The following is a 19,650-nucleotide window of genomic DNA, read 5'->3' as shown; positions in this document are numbered from 1 at the left end:
TCCAGTACTTGTCATTGTGAATTTTTCGTATTCAATATATTTTTCCTTACTAGGAATCTTAAAAACCCTCCTTCTTGAAATCTGATTAGCTGGTGGGATTGCAGTTTAGATTTCTTCTCTTGTAGACCTACAATTTGTAGTATGGTTGTTAACTATAGGAAGAGGAGAGGTTGATATGTAATTTATGGAACTGAATAGTACGGACTCTTTTAGAAATTCGAAATTATTTTCTTTGTACAGTTAATTAAACAATTACAAAATGAATAATATAAAAATCTAATGATAAAAAAACACACCTGTCATAAAATATAATATAAAAAGATTATTTATGGGTTTATCCTGTTGATGCATTTTCCCTATAAATGACTCCGTTAATTTTATACATTACAGTGTCTTCCTTCTCCCTTTTATACAAGTAGGAATGACAAGGATGGAGATCGTTTTCCTGCTAAAGTTTCTAACATCTAATGGAATGTTAATTAGTCTGAACTTTGGTTACTTAGCCTGGAATGAAATTAGGTTCTTTTGTGAAATTAGGCATTCTGTGGATTTTTTTTATAGTGAATACAAATGTGGCTGGATATTTAAATATGCATATATAAATGGACATGGCCTTCCATCAAAATGCTTAACTCTGCCTTTCTGAAACTTTGTTTAGATACACAGCTATTACTTTCACCTGTGGCATCACATGATCCTTTTTTGGGATTTCGATGGTAACTGATCTGAATTTTTTTTAAATTAAGGACAAGGAGGCGATGATCACGCTTTACTTTCTTCGTTTTTATTAACAGCAGCCCTTCCTTACAACATTAAAATACTTCATTTCCCATAAACCCAAGGGAAAAAGTCACAGTTCAAACAGTATCAACATCAAATCAGATGATGCCAGGACCCGTCCATAGTCCCACAATGGTGTTGCTGCTTCCTCTTTCTTCCTGCGACTGCAGACAGAGAGTAGCATCTTTAATCCTGCTTTTGACCCCAAAGGAACAATTGAACAAGCATGTATGAAACTTGAACCAGTAATACAAACTAACAAACGTGCACAAGATAGTCTCATTTAGAATACACTGTGAACATGCAAGCTAAAGGAATTTAATATACTCGCCCTTAACGAAAGCATATTTTGCTTATAGGAGGGGAGCCATGCGGGTGGGTTATTCCTCGCCTCTGTGTCCTTAATAGAATTGAAAGTTTCCGTTACAATACCTAGGATTATCTTTCCATTTATGGAAAGGCCGGAGGCGAGGACCACACGGGTTTAAAGCTTATCCACAACCAGCGAAGCAATAGTAGGGACTGCTTGAAAGTAAAACCTTTTAAAAGTGGAGTCCGACAACCAGTCCGTGGCATTGAGGCTATCCTCCAGGCTTGCCCCGAAGGAGAACACCTTGGAATCTATCGCTCCTCTGGCAGTGTGCCGCAAACATTTTGGTGTCAATGCCAGCTTTCTGCATGGCCCACCTGACCCATCTGGCACTTGTAGGAGAAGAAACCGCTCTGAGCGGTTTGTGTAGAGCTATCAGCAGTTGCGGTGCTCCATGGGGTTGGATTTCCTCTGTCATGGCCTCATAAGCCTTGGTACATTTTACCGAACATAGTTTTGGGGAATTTGAAAAAGGATAGTTAACCAAACAAGAGTGACATTTCATACATTTTAAAATGCGGAAGGTGATCCCTTCCAAAGAAATACTCTACCCTTTATGTCCAGAGCTCTGATATCCAAGACATGTTGGCAAGAGATTAGGCAGAGGAGAATGGCTAATTTAGCTGAAAATTCTTTCCGTGACAGGTATCTGTTTGATGGCCAAGACAAGAAAAAGAGGAGAACCTTGTTAACTTCTCACAGAACAGTGTAACTGGGTTCTGGAGGGAAAGAAAGGTGAATGCCTCTCAAGAGCTTGCGCACCAACGGGTGCTCCTCTACCGGGTGATCACTTACTTGAGAATGGCCTGCTGCAATCGCCGATCTGTAAGTATTGATCATCCTATAAGCCAGGCCCTCCGAAGCCAATGAGGCGAGGAAGTACAGGAAGTAGACAATTTTCCCCCAGGCCCCCCCCCCCCCCCCCCCCCCAGGTGATGCAGATGTAGTGTGACACCAGTCCATCCATCTAGTCCATTCCGATCGATTACTCTTGACTATGCTGTCTGTCCAAGCCTTAGAGAGGAGAGATGCAACTTGTCTCGAAAGGCTTGAACTTTTCAGCGTTCCCTGTAATCTTCCAAGCCATAAGAGCCTTAGCCTGCTCCAGCACTAGAGGATGGGGATTCTCTTCCAGATCTCGGAGGAGACCTAGAAACCGTGGTAGATGGATTGGAGCATCCCAAGAAAGTTCCAGAAGCACTGTATACCAAGCTTGCGATCTCCATTTCGGGGTCACTAGGATGATGTCTGCCACCTGACATCTGACCTGGGCTCAGAGGCCCATGATCATCATGAATGGATGAAAGGCATAGCCCCGCTCCAGCTGCCAATTTTGTAGAAATGCGTCCATGGCTCCCGCCCCTACATCTGAGCACCAGCTGAAGTATTTCGGAAGCTGGCAGTCGAGACAGGATGCAAAGAGGCAACCGGAAACAGGCTTCACCGTTCCCATAGAGCTTGGAAGTCCAGCGGATGTAGATGCCAGTGGCTCGCGTCTCGGAAGTGACGGGAGTGCCAACCGGCAACCTGGTTTGGCCGCCCCTTAATGATACCTTGCTGTTACGAAGACCTGATTCTGCAGGCAGTAATCCTAAAAGTTGCGGGCCAGATCCACAAGGGTCTTGGAGCGAATACCTTCGAGCTGGTTTATGTATCAGACTGCTGCCACTCCGTCTATCTTGAGGAGGACACAACACTATGTTTGATCCTTGTTCCAGCAGCAGACCGCGAAAGAACCTGCTAGGAGTTCGAAGCACTTTCTAGAGCTTAAAAACCTATAGCACTAACTTGGCACATCTAGTTGCGCTTGACCAGGACAGTCAAAATTTGAGACCGAACGAGATAAAGCCCTGGTAGGATACACTAAGCGGGAGACCCCAGTCAAAATTTTCCCTTCACACTTAGAAACTTTTTGGGGATATTTTCTCTCAATGTCGAGTGGGCCCCTCCAGAATGCCAGATTTGCAGCAGCTTCGTCGGCTTGGTTCAGCGAGAGGCCCCGGTCAACTCCTCGAAGTCTTGAGCTCCAGAGGTTTTAATGGGACAAACCTGAAATCCAGGCCGGGTCGCGGTGTGAGGTAGTTAGCTTGACTCTCGACATCGTGTTGGTCACCTTTTGAAGCTTTTTCCAAAAGTTGCTCCAAGCTTCTCCAAACTTTTGGACCTTTTTCCTAAAGTTCCTCTTGAGGGTTCAAAGTGTCCACAACACAAATCCAAGGTTCCAGAGTCTGAGATGCTCCTCCGAAGTTGGGTCTACAGTTCCCACAACGCACCTGGCCAAATCCTTAAAAGTCCACTGTACGCACTCGAGGTTTGGAACTTCTTGGGGCAGATGAGCTCTGTTAACCTGTTGCTTTCAGGGAGTCCACGCCTTAACCCTTTTTGAAGCCGTGCGCAGTTCTCGGCGCTGTAGTTCTAAGTGTGCAGCAGGAGAAGTCCTTCAGAGTGCAATCCTTTGGGGTGCAGACAAGGGTTCCAAAAGGGCAGTCCTTCTCCTTGTAGTTTCAGACAGCAGATTTGAGCTGCTATGCAGCTCTTACATATTTATCAAGTGTTCTGGGGCGACAAGCGGGAGGCCTCCCAATAGCATGAAACTTCACCAAAGTGTGGCATATTCTTGTCCCACAAAGCACTGCACTTTAAAATTGAAGCTGGAGAATTCCTCTCCTTGGGAGTAAGACCTGGCTAATCCAACCCACTGGTGTGGCTTGTTTCCCTTAACTCTCACTTTCCAGTTCTCCTGCAAATTACATTCCCGGGGCCGCCATCTGGCTGGGGGGTACAGGAACAAGGGGTAGGCCTGGCTAGCATTCTTTATTGCTTGCTCTCTTTCAAGCCCAGTTTGTTTTACCCAGCCCCCTTCCTGGTTGCTGCAGAGCTCCCTCCATAAGATAACCTCTGTCTCTGTGCAGGCCACTTATCACCTCATCAAAGCAGTTTGGTTAAGCATGATGAGGGCTGGCCAATCGGGAGAGGGTGCTAGAAGGCTTGATTTTGGCTCACAGAAAAGAAAAGTTCTATAACTTCTTTTCTATATTAGTAATGATTAAGGCTCCCTGTTTTCCATTTTTACGGATAAATACATACAGAAAACAATGTGTTTTCTGTCTGCATTTATTTTTAAAAGTGGATAAATACAGAAATTTGTGCTGCTTATAAGTGACTCTCCATGCTGCCTTTCATGAATTAGAGCCCAACAGCTGAGCAGATGGACAGCATGGGAAATTAAAAAACAGGATGAAATGTATTTAAATAATGGCATGTGTCAATATACATTTGTGGTATAATGCTGTCAATCATGACTGCCAGGGCAATAGCTGTGTGGAGTGACAGGCAAGGGGATTAACAAAAATAGAGGGATTTTAGTTAAGAGCCTTAAACAGCAGTATATTTCTACAACCTGAATACTAAAACTTACATATTTTCTTACAAGTGCACATTTTACCATCTGAGTGTGTATATATTGCTGAAACATGTCAGGCGTTCAGGCACAAGTGCACATTAACTGGTTAAATAAATGCAGAAATATACACATTTCAGCTTCATTTTTTTACAAAACCTAAAGTAAATATGGATAAATTCAGGTAAAATGAGCAAAAAATATATCTGGATAAATACGGGCGGAAATGACAAAATTATAAATACCATAAAACTGGGAGCCCTAATTGTTATGTAATATTTGGCACCTTAAATAGCTAAAACACGACAGACATCAAAGTATGAGTGCGCGTCTATCATTTAAATAAATATGGAAAAGTACAGTTTTACACCTTCATTTATACGCAAAACAAAATAAATATGGATAAATACAGATAAAATGGCCAAAAAATAAATATGCATAAATACAGACGGAAATGTAAAAAAATAAATACCATAAAACCGGGTGCCCTAGTTATGATAAATTCAACAGTGGCAAGTTGTTGGATTTATCATTACCAATCTTAAGGCCTTGAAATGTTAGCTCACTCCTATCAATAGATACACTTATTACAGTATTCCCATGTTAGTTTATGATGCTAAAATTGCTGCCTGGGGGGGGGGGGGGGCGGGACAAAATTGGTTGTTTTTCCCCTCACTAGGGTGTATAAACCATCTTTTAAAATGTCCCTGCTTATATTTAGATGACACCCTACCCTGGGGGCACCTAGGGTAGACCTTAGGGGTGACTTGTAATTAAAAATAAGGTAGTTTAATACTCTGGAAGTACCTGGAAATCCAAAGTTAAATTTGCATGTAATTCTAATTTAAAAACAGCTTGCAAAGCATGGCTGGCTTTTAAAATGCCAGCAGGCAACACAGTAGTGCACGCTTAAGTGCCTCAAAGCTGCTGGGCCTCTAATTTTACATGTCCTACCATAGACTAGGGACTCGCAGGTAGTTTGTCAGTTCCAATTGTAATCGCTCCGAATTACCATATACAATTTCTAATCACAGCACTGGCCCTGGTTAGCAGAGCCCAGGGCGCAGTCCGAGCCAGTTGCCCTCGGTATCTGTCTAAAATGGGGGTGATCAGGGCCAAAAGGATGACCTTCTCACAATGGTAAATTACCAAGTGTTACAATTAAAGAAGCAGCGGATATTTGCAAAAATGTGTTGGGTTATGGCAGCTGGAAACCGCTATTCACTAGCCTTTTCACTCTTTATGTGACTTTAAAAAAAAGAGAGAACTCAATTTACTGGTGTAGTATGACTGCCCACCCATGTTACATTGGTAAATAAAAATGCCAGCTTGTGATACTGTGCATATGCCCCCCTGTAAACATCACAGAATTTATGTGCATAACTGCCCATACGTGAACACAGATTCCCAGATTTTGAGCTGGAAAAGAGCCTTAGCAAAGCCATTAGCTTGTCATTTTAGAGCGGAGTCCTTTTAGTTTTGCCAACGCTTGTGTGTTCCATTTTTTCTCCAAAGCAGTCTTTTTTCAAATTGTTTTTCAAATATTTTTTCATGACTCAAAAATGCAAGCCGGGCCCATTGGCTTTGCAAGTGCTTATGTTTTTGTTCAACACGGAGCAGGTGGAAAAGGCCCACAGCATGAGCTGCCATTGAAAAATAGATGTTTGCAAACATCCCTGCACCGGCTGGCAGGCACCTACTGGTCTTCAGATCTTCCCATAACTGGCCCTCAGGGGACATAAAGGGGACAGCGCCACTGGCCCTGCAGAGACCCATCTGGTCCTCAGATCAGCTATAGTCAAAGACCTTAGTCCACCCCTTCAGGTATCAGGTGGCTTCTCCTTCCAGGCATCCATGATTCTGGTGTTGTCACCTTCCAGTTCCAGGGTCTTGCTCTTGATCTCTCCCTTGTGCTGGGGTATTTAAGTGGGGGTGGAAAGTTGAAGATGCTGGGCGTTCCAGGTCAATCATAGGATTCCACATCATCTCTCCACCCCTATCCATAAACTTCTGCATAGCATTTTGGGACAATCCAACATTGTGCCATAAAGCTTTCTCTGTGAAGAGCTCCTCTGAGGGCTTCGCTCCACCCCTAGTTGATAACGCTGCCAGATCCCTTCACACCAAAATTTCAAAGGGGAGACCCTCCTGTGTTGGGTCCCGATGTCTGGGTTTCCTCCCTTGATCAGTGGGCCCAGCCCAGGTGCAGTGTGACATATAATTATGCTGATTTCCCAACCACCTCATTCCTCTCCTAGGAACTAGGTAAACCACAATGATAATTGCTCCCTGTTTTTGGGGGAAGGCCTTGGTTCCCTCTGCTGCGGAGCTTAGTAGTTAACTTGACCCAGCTGGAGGGACAAAGCCCCGAGTCTGATAATAAGCTGTACCAGAGAAATATGACCATTCTTGATGACCCAAAAGTTGTATATGTATGTTATTCGAACCTGCAAAATCATACTTTTTTACCTCCGTTTGACACAACACTGCACTATATATGCGCAAATGGAGCTAAACTGCACTCAAAGGCAGATTTCACTAATATGTATAATACAGTGAAATCACTACAGATTTTCCAGTAAACACTACTGGCCTTTTTTTGAATACCCACTAATATAAGGCCTACCTGGGGTCTATCTTTGTAGATTCCCTTCTGCGCCAGGCTACCTGTGAGCAGTTACCGGACTGTCAGTACGGTAGTCTCGCATGCACAACCTGCACACACATGTACACACGTGTTTAAGTGTAAGCAGCCCGGTGCCCCTTAGCCTAGCTGCGCAGATGCCTTATCTTAAAAGGTGGACAGGTTCAATAAACACGCTCAGTTCAATTACTGTGAAATTAGTGCAAGTGGGACTTGGGTAGTGAGACTCACCCACAGTAAAGGTCTAAAAACCTGGTGATCAAAAGCAAAATGTATCCTGGTGAACTAAAGGTGGAACCAGTTTGCAACACCTCCCAGTTCATTTGTAAATTTCCACTATTTCTATAGCATTTTGCACTGTGGATAGTCTGCGTGTAGGAGGGAGTTATGTTGATAAGGGCATAGGAGCACAGAGAAATAAAAATGGGGTTGCCATTCCATTTGTATACCTCGCCACCAGTACTGAGATTTAGTTTAATGAATCAGTGTATTCGAAAACGTAGTAATTTTTCCTTTAAGCGAGCCAACTATGCAAAAGCAATGATATGTAAAAGGAAAGCCCAGAGCTGCCACGAGTGAATATAGCCATTAACTTAAAGTGATCTGCCGAAGTTCATATATTTTGTCAAGTGGATGCCAGAAAACCCAAAGTCTATCAGCCATAAATAAAACACTGGACCACGTTTGCCCAGTGCTGTGTTTAATAAAACGTGGTCAGATTTGAAATAAAAAGGAGGGCCCTTTAATATATGATACAACGCCACAAACGAAGCACTTTCGCTTAAATGCGACTATTGTAACAGGCGAATGTCGCGATATTTTTTTCTTTCTGTTACTGCGACTTGCTTCAGAACGTGTATGCACTTACTGTAATTAGACTGCTTGCAGAGAGGCGTTTACTTTGTTGTTTTAATGCATTCTGTGTATTTTTTCTCCTAGACCTTTGTGAATGATATTCGGATTCCGGACCAGAAATACGTCACCCTGAAACTCAACGACATTATTCGCTTTGGCTACGATATCCTTTTATCAGCAGAATGTGACGTGTTGAATAATGCAGAGCCCATGTCGAGAAGTGTCTCTCTTTCTCGGAGGCTCGGCTTCCGCGCCGTCTGTTTGATCTGTGCTGAAGGTTGTGCCTGGTATGGAACTCGGTGAATGAAAAATACATTTTAAAAATCTACTATAAAATCTTTTAAAAATGCACGGAAGGCACTCAAGAAAATATAATGGAAATGAGCTGTATTACTTTTTAATGAAGATGATCCTAGGCATATTTTAATTGAATATTCATCTGAAATATTATAATGAACTCAAACAGTTGCAGCTCTAATGTACTGTTTAATCTGTATGATCACCTTTTCAGCTTTTCAAATTCTTAAGATAGCCATTTTATTCATAAACGAGTATTGCAAAAATTCACAAATGATTGTTTTGGCGGGGCCTTTCATGTGGTACCATAATTCGTCAAAACTTTTAATGAGTTATCCTACACTAATGTGGTTTGATTAAGAATGGCACATTTTGGCTCATGTCCCTCGCTTTCAGCGACAGAGGATTGGTGGTAGCTCCTTTACTGTGAAGGCAACCACGGTTTGGAACTCTCTTCCACTCAGTCTTCGCTCCATCCAGGATTTGGGTACGTTTAAAAAAAAAAGCTGAAAACCTTTTTGTTTGTTTAAGGATGCTCCTTCCTATTTTTGTCCTATGTAATTAATACAGATTTCTTGGTACCTGCTTGAGCTCAATCTCCTACCCCCATAGATTCGCGCCGGGACACTCCAGAGTATCTGTACGCGCTATAAATGCATATATAACATACCATAACATAAGCGAGGTTGGTCTACCGATTGTATTGTCCGTGGTGGAATTTGAGAATGTGTCTGCGAATAACTGGCACCAGTTGTTTCACGGTGCGCCAGTTTGCTAGTAGTCTAAGGGTCTAGGAGCGAGGTGAAAAAACACAACCTCATTTAATGGTTAACAAAGATAGATTTCTGAGCCAGATGCATCAAACACTGGTCGCAAATACTATGTTTCTGAACAGTGTGGAATTTTACAAACCATTCTTTGTTCTAGTAAGTTGGGTCACAAGCCTCGGAATCTTAGTCATTGCAATCCAACCTGCTTCATCTAAATTGTGACTCACTACGATTGATGGCCATCACAGGAATGGTGACATGCTGGAGTCAGCAGACCATCATGTCTGTGATTGCGTTTTCATTTTTTTTTTTTATGCAACCTATTTTCATAAAGGAAATGGGGATTTCACCTTTCTATCAGTTTGTGTGAGAGTAGATAGTTGTCCTCTGCCTACTCCCCATAAAAGTTTTTTTGTATTCGCAAAGTGTAAGAGGTCAGAAGGACACCCCTCCAATTTTGTTTATCGCTTACCACCCCATGTTGGCAGTTGATAAAATGTCAATGTTTTGTGACCGGTTTTCATTTGCAAAACATTGATACATAATATAAGAAATTGTTATTTGGATGGGACGCCCTAAATACGCCCTTTCCAAAGATCTGTTTTTTTTGTGCCCTTGTAGAGCCATTTTGTGAATCTGTAACCTGTTACTGAATCGCAAAATGGGTTTAGGACATGGCAGCAAACATTTTTACATCGAACTGTGATTTAGAGCGTTTGCAACCACAAAAATGCTTTGTACATCTAGCTCCTTGTTTGCTGTCCCTACTGTGCGTGCACACAAATTGCATTGCTTCACATAGACCCAAATTCAGTTGGTTTATATTAAAGCATGGTTTGCTATAAGGCAGTAGTGGCCTATTTATGAGAAAGAGGGGTGGGGGTTTCTCCTACTAGACTAGAGATGCTTATCCATCCCCATGTTATACCACGTTAGTGCTGAAATCCATGCCTCCTTTTCAACTAGTAACCTTGATTCTGCCATCCCTGCTAGTTGCCTCCCAAGCTGACATTCAAATACAACCACCCTGGTGGACATGTTTGCTACTAACCTGTTTTTTTACTTGCTAGCCAGTAATATCCTGGACGACATGTCAGCCAGTAACACTTTGGCTGATAGATCAATGAAATCTATCTTGGCCGCCTGACAGACGTTCTCTCTCCCTCATGGTGGCCTTTCAGGATGCATTCTTTTTTTTCTTTGACTGCTTTCACCCTTCCACTCTTTTTCCTTTACTGTTTCTTCTGTTTGGACATTGATGCACAACCTGAAAGCGTACAATCTGTTTTAGTGGCTTTTAGCCCATAAGTTGTCTGTCTAGTTCAGAATGGCATGTGTAGTGTGCTGAGAGACCAAGCAATTGATATGAATCGCTATTCGAATGCTACGTACATAATTTAGCAGTACTCTGTTTATTTTCTTAGACTATCAACTTACTCTTTCCCCATCTGGACCTATCCATGATTTTCCTCTTCTGCCTAACTTTCTATACTTATACTGTCTCTTTTTTGTCTTGTCTTTCTAAGTCAGTCGTTCTGTTTCTTTCTCGCTGTGCTTCTCTCGCTGTACTTGTACCCTGTTTCTATTGTATCTTTAGTGGTGGTACTCTCTCTATCATTATTTTTAACCGCTCCTTCTTTCTTTGTTCAGTGCCATTCTACTCTGGCCTGAGCTCCTTTTTCCTACAACTGCACTGGGAGTGTCGAAGCTGCTGAACAGTGTGCATGCCAATTACCAGTTTCTTTATGTTTAATTATTCTTCCTATATTTTCATTGTCTTTTACTATATCTTTTATTTTAGCCCTGGTGAAAGTTCAGTTGGAAATGGTTTGTGGCCGTGGAACTATGCGTCCCTAAGTTAACAACCGCCCCCCCCCCCCACTCGCCCCAAAAAACAAGGGCCCATCTACTAATTATAGAAAATGGCAAGTGATACCAACATACACCATTGACATTAATAGGGAGTTGCAAGATCTGACTCCAGCTGACCAGAATGATGTTCTTGCCAATTCAGTTGACGTCAGGAAGCCCAAGTGTTACCCAAAGCTCTGCGTGGAAAATATTGCAACAGTCCAGTGGAATTTACGCCATGTCCTGTCCATAAAATACTGAGTATCTATTTGTACTGTTACATCGGTTTTGTTTCTTATTGGATTATATGGAGTTTTGCGTCATTTACCCTCGCTGAAGTTGCAGTCTGGTGGTCTCAGTCTGGAGAGATTGGCATCTGATCTTATCGGAGTTGCTGTTTTTCTTCTGGCGGGGACATGAACTTCCTCCATGCAAGCGTAATATACATCAAATGTTGTTTTATTTTTAAATAAATCTCCGTGCTTTACAGAACCTAGGGCCAGATGTAGAAAGTAGGTTTTTGGTCTCACATGCTAGGATTCAGAGTTTGCAAACGAAAAACTGCTTTTAGCAATGTACTAAACCCAATTTAGGAGTCTGTAACTTTTCACTGACTCCTCAAATGGGTTTAGAAATTGATAACGAAGTGCTATATGAAAGGGGCGTATTGAAGGTATCAATGGTTTAGGACCAAATTTGTGGTCATAAAGTATTGAAAAGTTACAGACCTCCATTCTCAAAAAAGAAGGGGTCCCCCTAGGGACACCTTCGATTTGCGAATGTCAAAAACAAGATTGTTCAGCTACAATCTTGAAGAATGAAGACATTAAAATGAAGAAAAAGCAAACTTTTAATTTTAACGCAGCCCTGTTTCCTTTTAGGAAAACGGGCTGTATTTAGAAAATACAAGTTTACATGATTAAAATGCGATCACCGACCCCAGAAGGCCACCATTCCTGTCAAGGTATCCCATTGTGAGCTTCCATTTAAGACCTACCTTATTAATATTCATGAGTTAGGTCCGATTCTGATCCACTACTATTCTGGTTTGTAAGATCCAACCTATTGGTACATCGGGCTGTTCTTAAAAATCCTTACTGGTTGCAGACTACGGGTTGCAGTTTACAAATGGTATGCTGCAACCAGATATTTGTACATCTGCCCCATAATTACAGGAAGATGTCAGCAAATTCCAAAATGACTGCCTACTTTGTTACATCATTCAAGTTCTTGCCTGCCCAAGTTCATCAGGCCATTAGTTTTGTTTTTCCATCCCCAAACGTTTACTGCTCCCCTGCAGACTTCTTAATGAACCATGACTTTTCCTGAATCCCTCTATTACCTTCATAATGCATTTGGGAGCGTGGGCCACAGTGTCATAAGCAATGACCATTTTCATAATAAAGCATTTCCAAAGATCGCCTTGATTCTCATCGGCAAAAGAAAATGGCTAATCAATGTGAAATTTGGGTAATATTTATTTGCCAAAAAATTATCTAAAGTTTTACAGAAGTTTGATTTTTTTTTTTTCTTTAATAAGGTTTTTCAAATAATTATGCACTCACCATGTCTGTTTTTCTTTTTAACCTTAAGATAATAAATACAAACTTGATAGTATTTTAATGGAGAGAATGGTGCCACTGGTCACTCTGTGCCTCAGTATCCCTTGTACTACTGAACCGGAAACCAATTTTACTCCTGGAAGCAATGTTCAAACCCGCTCCACATTCAGGCAGCTGCAGCTAGATTGGAGGCATGAGAGATTTTGTGGTTGACTCATAGCGGCCTGTCCAGCTCTGAATGCAGCCCGCTTACCTGGAAAATGCTAGAATAGCAGAATGACCAGTCCAGCTTACGATCCCTGATGAGGTCAGGTGGTAATATAACCTCACAGATAGTACCATTGCCTGGCGCACTAACATGGGCACTTTTAACAAGCTTTTGAATCCTCACTTGGTTTCCAATACTGCACGGTTCTGGCAAGGTCGGCAGGTAGAAACTTTTCAGCACTTGTTTAACGGCTGAAAATAATTCTCCTTTATCACTCTTTGACCAAATGGAAACACAAAATACATCTAAACAACCAGAGGTTGAAGTGATTGGGAAGGAACAGAAAGTAAATTCCACTTGGTTGTACAGTTTCACTACTTTCAAAGGTTTCGTATTTTTTGTCATGTTAGTTTTATTGCTAAAGTATGCCTATTTTGTTTACAATTCCAAATAATGTTCTGATTGAACTTAATTGTTTCAACTATGTGTTTGACGAGCTTCAAATCATCTTCACTGTAATATATTTTGAGAACCCACACCCTGTCCTTTGCTGTGTGGTACTTTTATTCTTGCAGCCACCACCTCTCTGAAATATGCAACCTTGATGATGGGTGGTTAGTTAAAAGAAAACTTGTTTGTCTCCGATTTCTTCCATCTACCTGGGGTAGTGTGGTGCATTAGAGTTCTGCCTCTCTGGACACCTCATAGAAATACCCTCTTGCACAAGAATATGTTGTACTATAGTGGATAAGATTTGGCAGGTTAAAATATATCGACTTTCTCACACAAACCAAGTTCTGTCCTGCAGAGTGGTATTCTATGAGTTTGCTTCTGAGGGCTGACATCCATTACTCCTTAAGGTTTCTGTCTCAGATAGGTGGCTTACGGTGGCTGATTTTGTTCAAAATACCATTGCATCGATCACTCTTGCCACTAGATAGAAGCACGAGATACCGTTCAGTTTAGTTACTGAGCTGCTGTGCCCTTTTCTTCCAGAAAATGACAGCCTGAAATAGATTACACCCATTTTAAACTATTAACTTGGTTGACTCTCATCTTACTGTTATGAAGGATTCCACCACGCAGTGGTAAAGTAAGTAGGTTCCATAGTTTGGCCCCTACTGTTGAAAAAGTATGGTCTCCTTTTGCGACTGTTTTGGCACTAGTTGTGACAAACAAGAATTGGTTTATTGATCCATGTTAGCATGGAAGGAAAATGCCTTGGCCTGACAGGAGAGTGGTATGAGGTATAGGCCTTTAGGGACCATTTTTAGAGCCTTAAAGACTACCCATTATTAAATAGATTGTATAGATCACAGTACTGGAGATGTATGTGATATTCTAGCAGTTTTTTTTAAGACCTGAGCATTCTGAGCAAGTTGCACTAGTCAGAATATTGTGCCTGGCAATTCAAGGTAGAGTGGATTAGTCTGGTCAAGATGTGATTGAACGAATGCGTTGTAGCATTTACACAGGAGGAATCAGTGATTGGGAGAATCTTTCCTGAATGGCGTACCACTGTTGAAGGAACCGGGAACTGCTTATTACATTTGGCCATAAGGTTGTGCCCCATTCTGCAACCATTTAGCAGCGGTAGTAAGAATCTCATTTTTGATCGGGTTCATCTTGATGAAGTTGTTGCCCAACTATAGCCTCATGATTGTGAGGGCTCTGTTAAATGTACTCTTTCGATTGGGATACTATTGTGCCCCTACCTTTTTTTTAAAATGTAAATTTTTCGTTTTGAGATAAGATGAGTATTACCTGTATACATGTAAAAGTGTTTTCAAACAAAAAAGGGAGTCACCCTATTGCTGAGCAAAGGGACAGGGTAAGAGTAACACTACTAGGAAAAATAGAGTCCCTATCGTTTTCTTACACACAGGAGGAAACAATACTCTCCAAGAATTCAACTTTGTTTGATTGGGGTACCGCCCTCTAGTCCTAGGTAATAGAGAACAAGCAAGCAAAGGACAACATGCATATAAAAGGTATCACAAAATAATTTATTAAAAGATAAACAAATTCACTTTTAGCCACTTTATGTTTAGGAAGATGCCTTCCTCTCCCTCCTATTATAGGTTACAATCTAAGTCTCATTGACTTCTAATGATTATCACAAGACGAATAGACGAACTGTACTCTGCTAAATATAGTCAATACGGATATTAAAAACAATAAAATCAATGCAATAATAAATCAGTGCAGATATTAAAAACAATACAGTCATGTAAATATTTTATTCTTGTCAGTAGGGTTGTTAAAGGAGTCGACGCAGCGTTTCGGTGATTTCTTTACATTTAGCACCTTCTTCAGGATTAACAACGTTAAACATAAATCTGTGTGGCAAAGAAATACTCCAATTAGGAACCATTCATGAAATATTCATATGTTCTTACATTACGGTTACTGCTTTGTCTTGCTTTAGTTCTCTAGGGCATATATATTCCTAAAATCTACATGATTTATTCTATTAATTTGTTAAAAAATCATGCACTGAATACTCCAGTATTATTCTCCATGTTAAATAATCACGTCCTAATGACAGCTATTTCTATAATAAAGAAAATATCGGTTTGTGTTCTTATACTAGTCATTTATCTAACTCATAATTTATATTCATTAACTCATTATAGGCTAATGAAAGAACACACCTACTTATTTATTGCTGAGTTAGATATGGTCAAAAATACAGTACCTTTCTATCTACAAAGGTTCTTTCTTGTTTGGGACAGCGTATAAGTGTTGTATCTGTTGTTCCCAACCACCATATATGTCTTGGTCTGTCGTTAATACAGAAATATATGAATCCTCTTAGTTAATTATAACTTTGGGTATGGAATAATGAAATGACCTAAAATATAATTGCATTGCATACCTTATGTTCCCGTGATCTCTACTTAAATTCGTTAGAGCCACCGTTTCAATTTCTTCTAAATAAGTGGATTCGGGTTTTATTGATATGTACCCTTTTCGTGAGGAGACAGCAAGCATCTATATATCTTTGTTTTTGCTCCTGTATTTATTTTAGAAAGAAAGAACTTACTATATTTACTTGTATTGTAAGTATACAGTATAATGCTGTACATATATTACCACTCCTTACCATAAATTCCTGGACTCAAATTAGATGACCCAAACTTGGTTCTTCTCTCAAGATTCCCACTGGCTTTTTGTATATATGCGCTTTATCAATTGGCGCTTTAATGCTTGAGGTAACGAAGATTCCGTTCTGATACAGTCTGTGGAATTAATTTTACATCGCTATTAGTAACTTCTGGCCTAGTTCCACACCTGGTCCATATTAGTTGACATTCTAGACTCGTTGTTTGTCCTCATTTATCATTATCCATTTGCTCATCCCTCATATCAAGTATTGCCAAGTCTTGTAGGCGTTGTATGTCTATTTTCTTCCAACTAATATGTCCCTGTGTATGGTATATATGACCATATTTCCAAAGGACTAGCTATTATAAGTTGCATACGTACATCTTAATTCTTTGCTTTTACTGGGATATATATTCGAGCATTGTTAGTATAAATGCCCACCTTTGGTGTATTTCGCATCTCATAGCTGCTTACATTGGGTAGATATATTCTTAAGAGAGAATGGATATTGGAACTTGTATTCGTATCCATTTATTCCGTAATTGTGCGTTTCTCACGACAATGAGATATTTAAAAAAACTTCATTTATTTTCCCAATATTTGGCCCTACTATGGTATCTGTTTTTTTCTCCATAATATTGCCAGTAGGCATACATGAGTTTTTACTAATGGTAAAAATAGTCTCTGCTCCTCTCCGGCGCTATTTTCTACAGATCGGTATCTACAAACGATGTAGCTCTTAAAGCTTCAACGACCAAATTCCCAATAATTTAGACCAGGTTTCACGAGGGCTTACCCGATAAAGCTCCTGCGGCCTCCCTGCTCCCTCCCTGCTCCAACGAATTTCCGGGAATGTTCTTGTAACGGGCTTCCGGAAATCCGGGCTATTTGTATCATTCGGCACGCCCAGTCCTGACGTGACTAATTCAATTGGTTTTCACGAAGTAAAAATATGTCATTCATCTTCTTGTATCATTTCTTGTGTCACTTACAATTGAAGATTATTGGTCTTGCAACTGGATATATTAATCTATCTCGTGGTTTCATACGTTTAATTTTGCCCTACTGTGCAAACGCGGCGGCCATCTTGAGGCGTTTAGAGCGTCCGTCTGGTTAACTACGATGTTATGTTATGTTATCCATATTTATATAGCGCACAGCTGCCCCAGCAAAGGGGCGTCCCGGCGCTGCAACAAACGGGTATCAGGTCAAACATAGCCAAACATCGAATCACTAGCAGTTCTAGGGAAAGAGGAAGGTTTTGACAGCCTTCCTAAAAACCAGAAGATCGTCAATAGCACGGATGTGGGCGGGGAGAGAATTCCAGAGTCTGGCCGCTAATACTCTAAATGAGCGACCACCGGCCCTAGCCCTCTTAAAACGTGGGACTACAGCAAAGTGGAGTCCCGAAGATGTTAAGGTGCGCGAGGGGAAATAAGGCTGAATAAGATGCTTCAGGATATGAGGAGAAGAGTGATTGAGGATTTTGAATGACAAGCAAAGACACTTAAACCTAATCCTCTGTAAAACAGAGAGCCAATGAAGTTTACCAATATTTTTTTTGGCCGAACAAAACCTTGGTAGGCCAACCAGAACTCTGGCGGCAGAGTTTTGAACGCGTTGAAGTCTAGCAAGTTCAGCCATGTTGGCTCTTAACAAGAGAGAGCTCACGTAATCCAATCGCGACAGGATCGTAGCTTGTACAATAAGCTGTCGGGTAGGAGCATCAAAATATTTAAAGGTGGGTCTAAGCTTGCGAAGTATCCCAAAGCAAGTGGCAGCAGTTTTCTTTGTATGAGAAACAAAGCTGAGGTTGGAATCTAGCCAAGGCCCGAGGTTTTTGACCTCCAAAGCAGGAAGGGGAGTAGGGCCAAGCTCAGATGGCCACCAACAATCACCCCAAAGGTGGCTCTGCTTGCCTACCAAGAGCACCTCAGTTTTCTTAGCATTCAATTGAAGGCAATTGTCAGTCATCCAGCGTGCTATTGAGCTAATACCCTCCCGGAATTTAGCAGCTTCCAGGTCGGACACCCCACTTAATGCAACCGCCAGCTGGGTGTCGTCAGCGTAGGACACCAAAGACAGGTTCCATCGCTTGGCTACCACAGCCAGCGGCTGAACATAAAGATTGAAAAGTGTGGGGCTGAGAGCCGACCCCTGCGGAACGCCCTGGACGATAGGATACGGATTCGATTGAAAAGGGGGTGTGACAACCCTAAACGTGCGATCCGATAGGAAGGATCAAAACCATTCCCGTGCCGTGTTACCGACACCAGCCTCACCCAAACCTTGTAATAAAATAGCATGGGAGACGGTGTCAAACGCGGCACTGAGGTCAAGAAGTACCAGTGCCGCCGTTTGACCAGAGTCGACCAAAGTTCGTAAATGGTCGACCATAAAAAGCAATGCCGTCTCCGTGCTATGGCCGGATCGGAAGCCGTTCTGAGTAGGGTCCAGAATATCAGCGCGATGGAGATGATCAGATAGAATGGCGTTGACATGAACCTCAGTCAATTTAGCCGCCCACGGAAGAAGCGATATGGGGCGATTGTTTTCCAGTTTGGATGGGTCCAGAGCTGGTTTTTTCAAAATAGGCATCACCTGAGCCTCTTTCCAGCCTGCAGGAACAGAGCCGGTTGTTAGAGATAAATTAACAAGGCCACGCAGTGGAGAGAAACAAAGAGATGCAGATTCTCTAAACTGAGCAGGACGAAGAGGATCCCTAGGGGAGCCTGACTTAACCTTCGCCACAATTTTTGTAAACTCCTCCCGGGAGAGCTCAGGGAGAGAACAAAGAGCCGGCGTAGTCATTGGAGGAGATGCTCCCTTATCCAAAGGGGCAAGTGAGTCTGGGAAGGATCGATAAATAGCTGCCACCTTTTCAATGAAAAAAGCGGCGAGGTTTTCACAGTGCGATGCAGAACGGATCTCATCAAGTGAAGCTCTGCTAGTTGTAAGATCCTTAAGAACCCTGAAGATTAATTTAGTAGGATTAGTGCTAAGATTAAGTTCACGAGAAAAGTAGGCGGCCCGAGTTTTACAGACCGCTCTATGATAAAGCCTAATCTTAGCACGGTACTCCAATTTCTTATCAAGTAAATAAGATTTGCGCCAAGCTCTTTCGGCTTGTTTGCAAGATTTCTTTAAGAGCCGAAGTGCATCGTCGTACCAGGGGCTAGGCTCACCACGGCGACATTGGATCTCCGCAGTTGGATTCAAATGGTCCAGCGCATCAGTCAGCCAGTTACAGAAAAGATCGTAGCCTGATTCTACGTCAGAGAAAGGACCGAGAGTTTGTTGGCCAAGGATCCGATGAAACTCTGCTAAGTTCAGCTTGCTCCATGGGCGTCTCAATGACACAGGCGCCGATGTTTTATTCGGAGAGTCCTTAATTGCAAGGTGAAACTCAACAAGATGGTGGTCGGTCCACGCCATAGGCTTGGGAGGCAGCACTTTGGCTGACATAAGGTTGGTGAAAATGGGGTCCAATATATGGCCACCATCATGAGTGCTGTGATCGACAAGCTGATGCAGCTGGAGTGCTTCCAAATCTGCAAGAGTGCTGCTGACGGCAGGAGAAAGGGGAGAGTCAAAATGGAGATTTAAATCTCCCATAATGCTAAAATTAGCTGCATTCAAGGCCAATGCACTAACGACCTCTGGTAGAGCTAGCCTAAAGGCAGCGTCAGGACCCGGGGGTCGGTAGATAAGTAGCCCGGAAAAAATAAAATGAGGGCTGACCGAGATACGGAAGTGGGCACATTCGCAGCCGGCTATGTCCAGCGGCTTCCAAACACATGGAAAG

The 19,650-nt window shown here is 41.9% G+C and overlaps 1 protein-coding gene across 3 annotated transcripts in view; it reads left to right on the top strand.

Moving 5' to 3' along the window:
* The window catches only part of CEP170B (centrosomal protein 170B), a 318,645-nt gene that overhangs the window by 135,805 nt on the left and 163,190 nt on the right, over positions 1-19,650 (top strand). For all 3 annotated transcript variants that reach the window (XM_085626239.1, XM_085626237.1, XM_085626238.1), the window contains exon 4: positions 8,134-8,214. In XM_085626239.1, coding sequence (XP_085482365.1) covers positions 8,134-8,214 — 81 coding nt within the window. The remainder of the gene's footprint in view (positions 1-8,133; positions 8,215-19,650) is intronic.

The sequence above is a fragment of the Triturus cristatus genome, chromosome 9 (assembly GCF_964204655.1).
Source record: "Triturus cristatus chromosome 9, aTriCri1.1, whole genome shotgun sequence".
NCBI lineage: Eukaryota > Metazoa > Chordata > Amphibia > Caudata > Salamandridae > Triturus > Triturus cristatus.
This window is presented reverse-complemented; position numbering and strand designations above follow the sequence as displayed.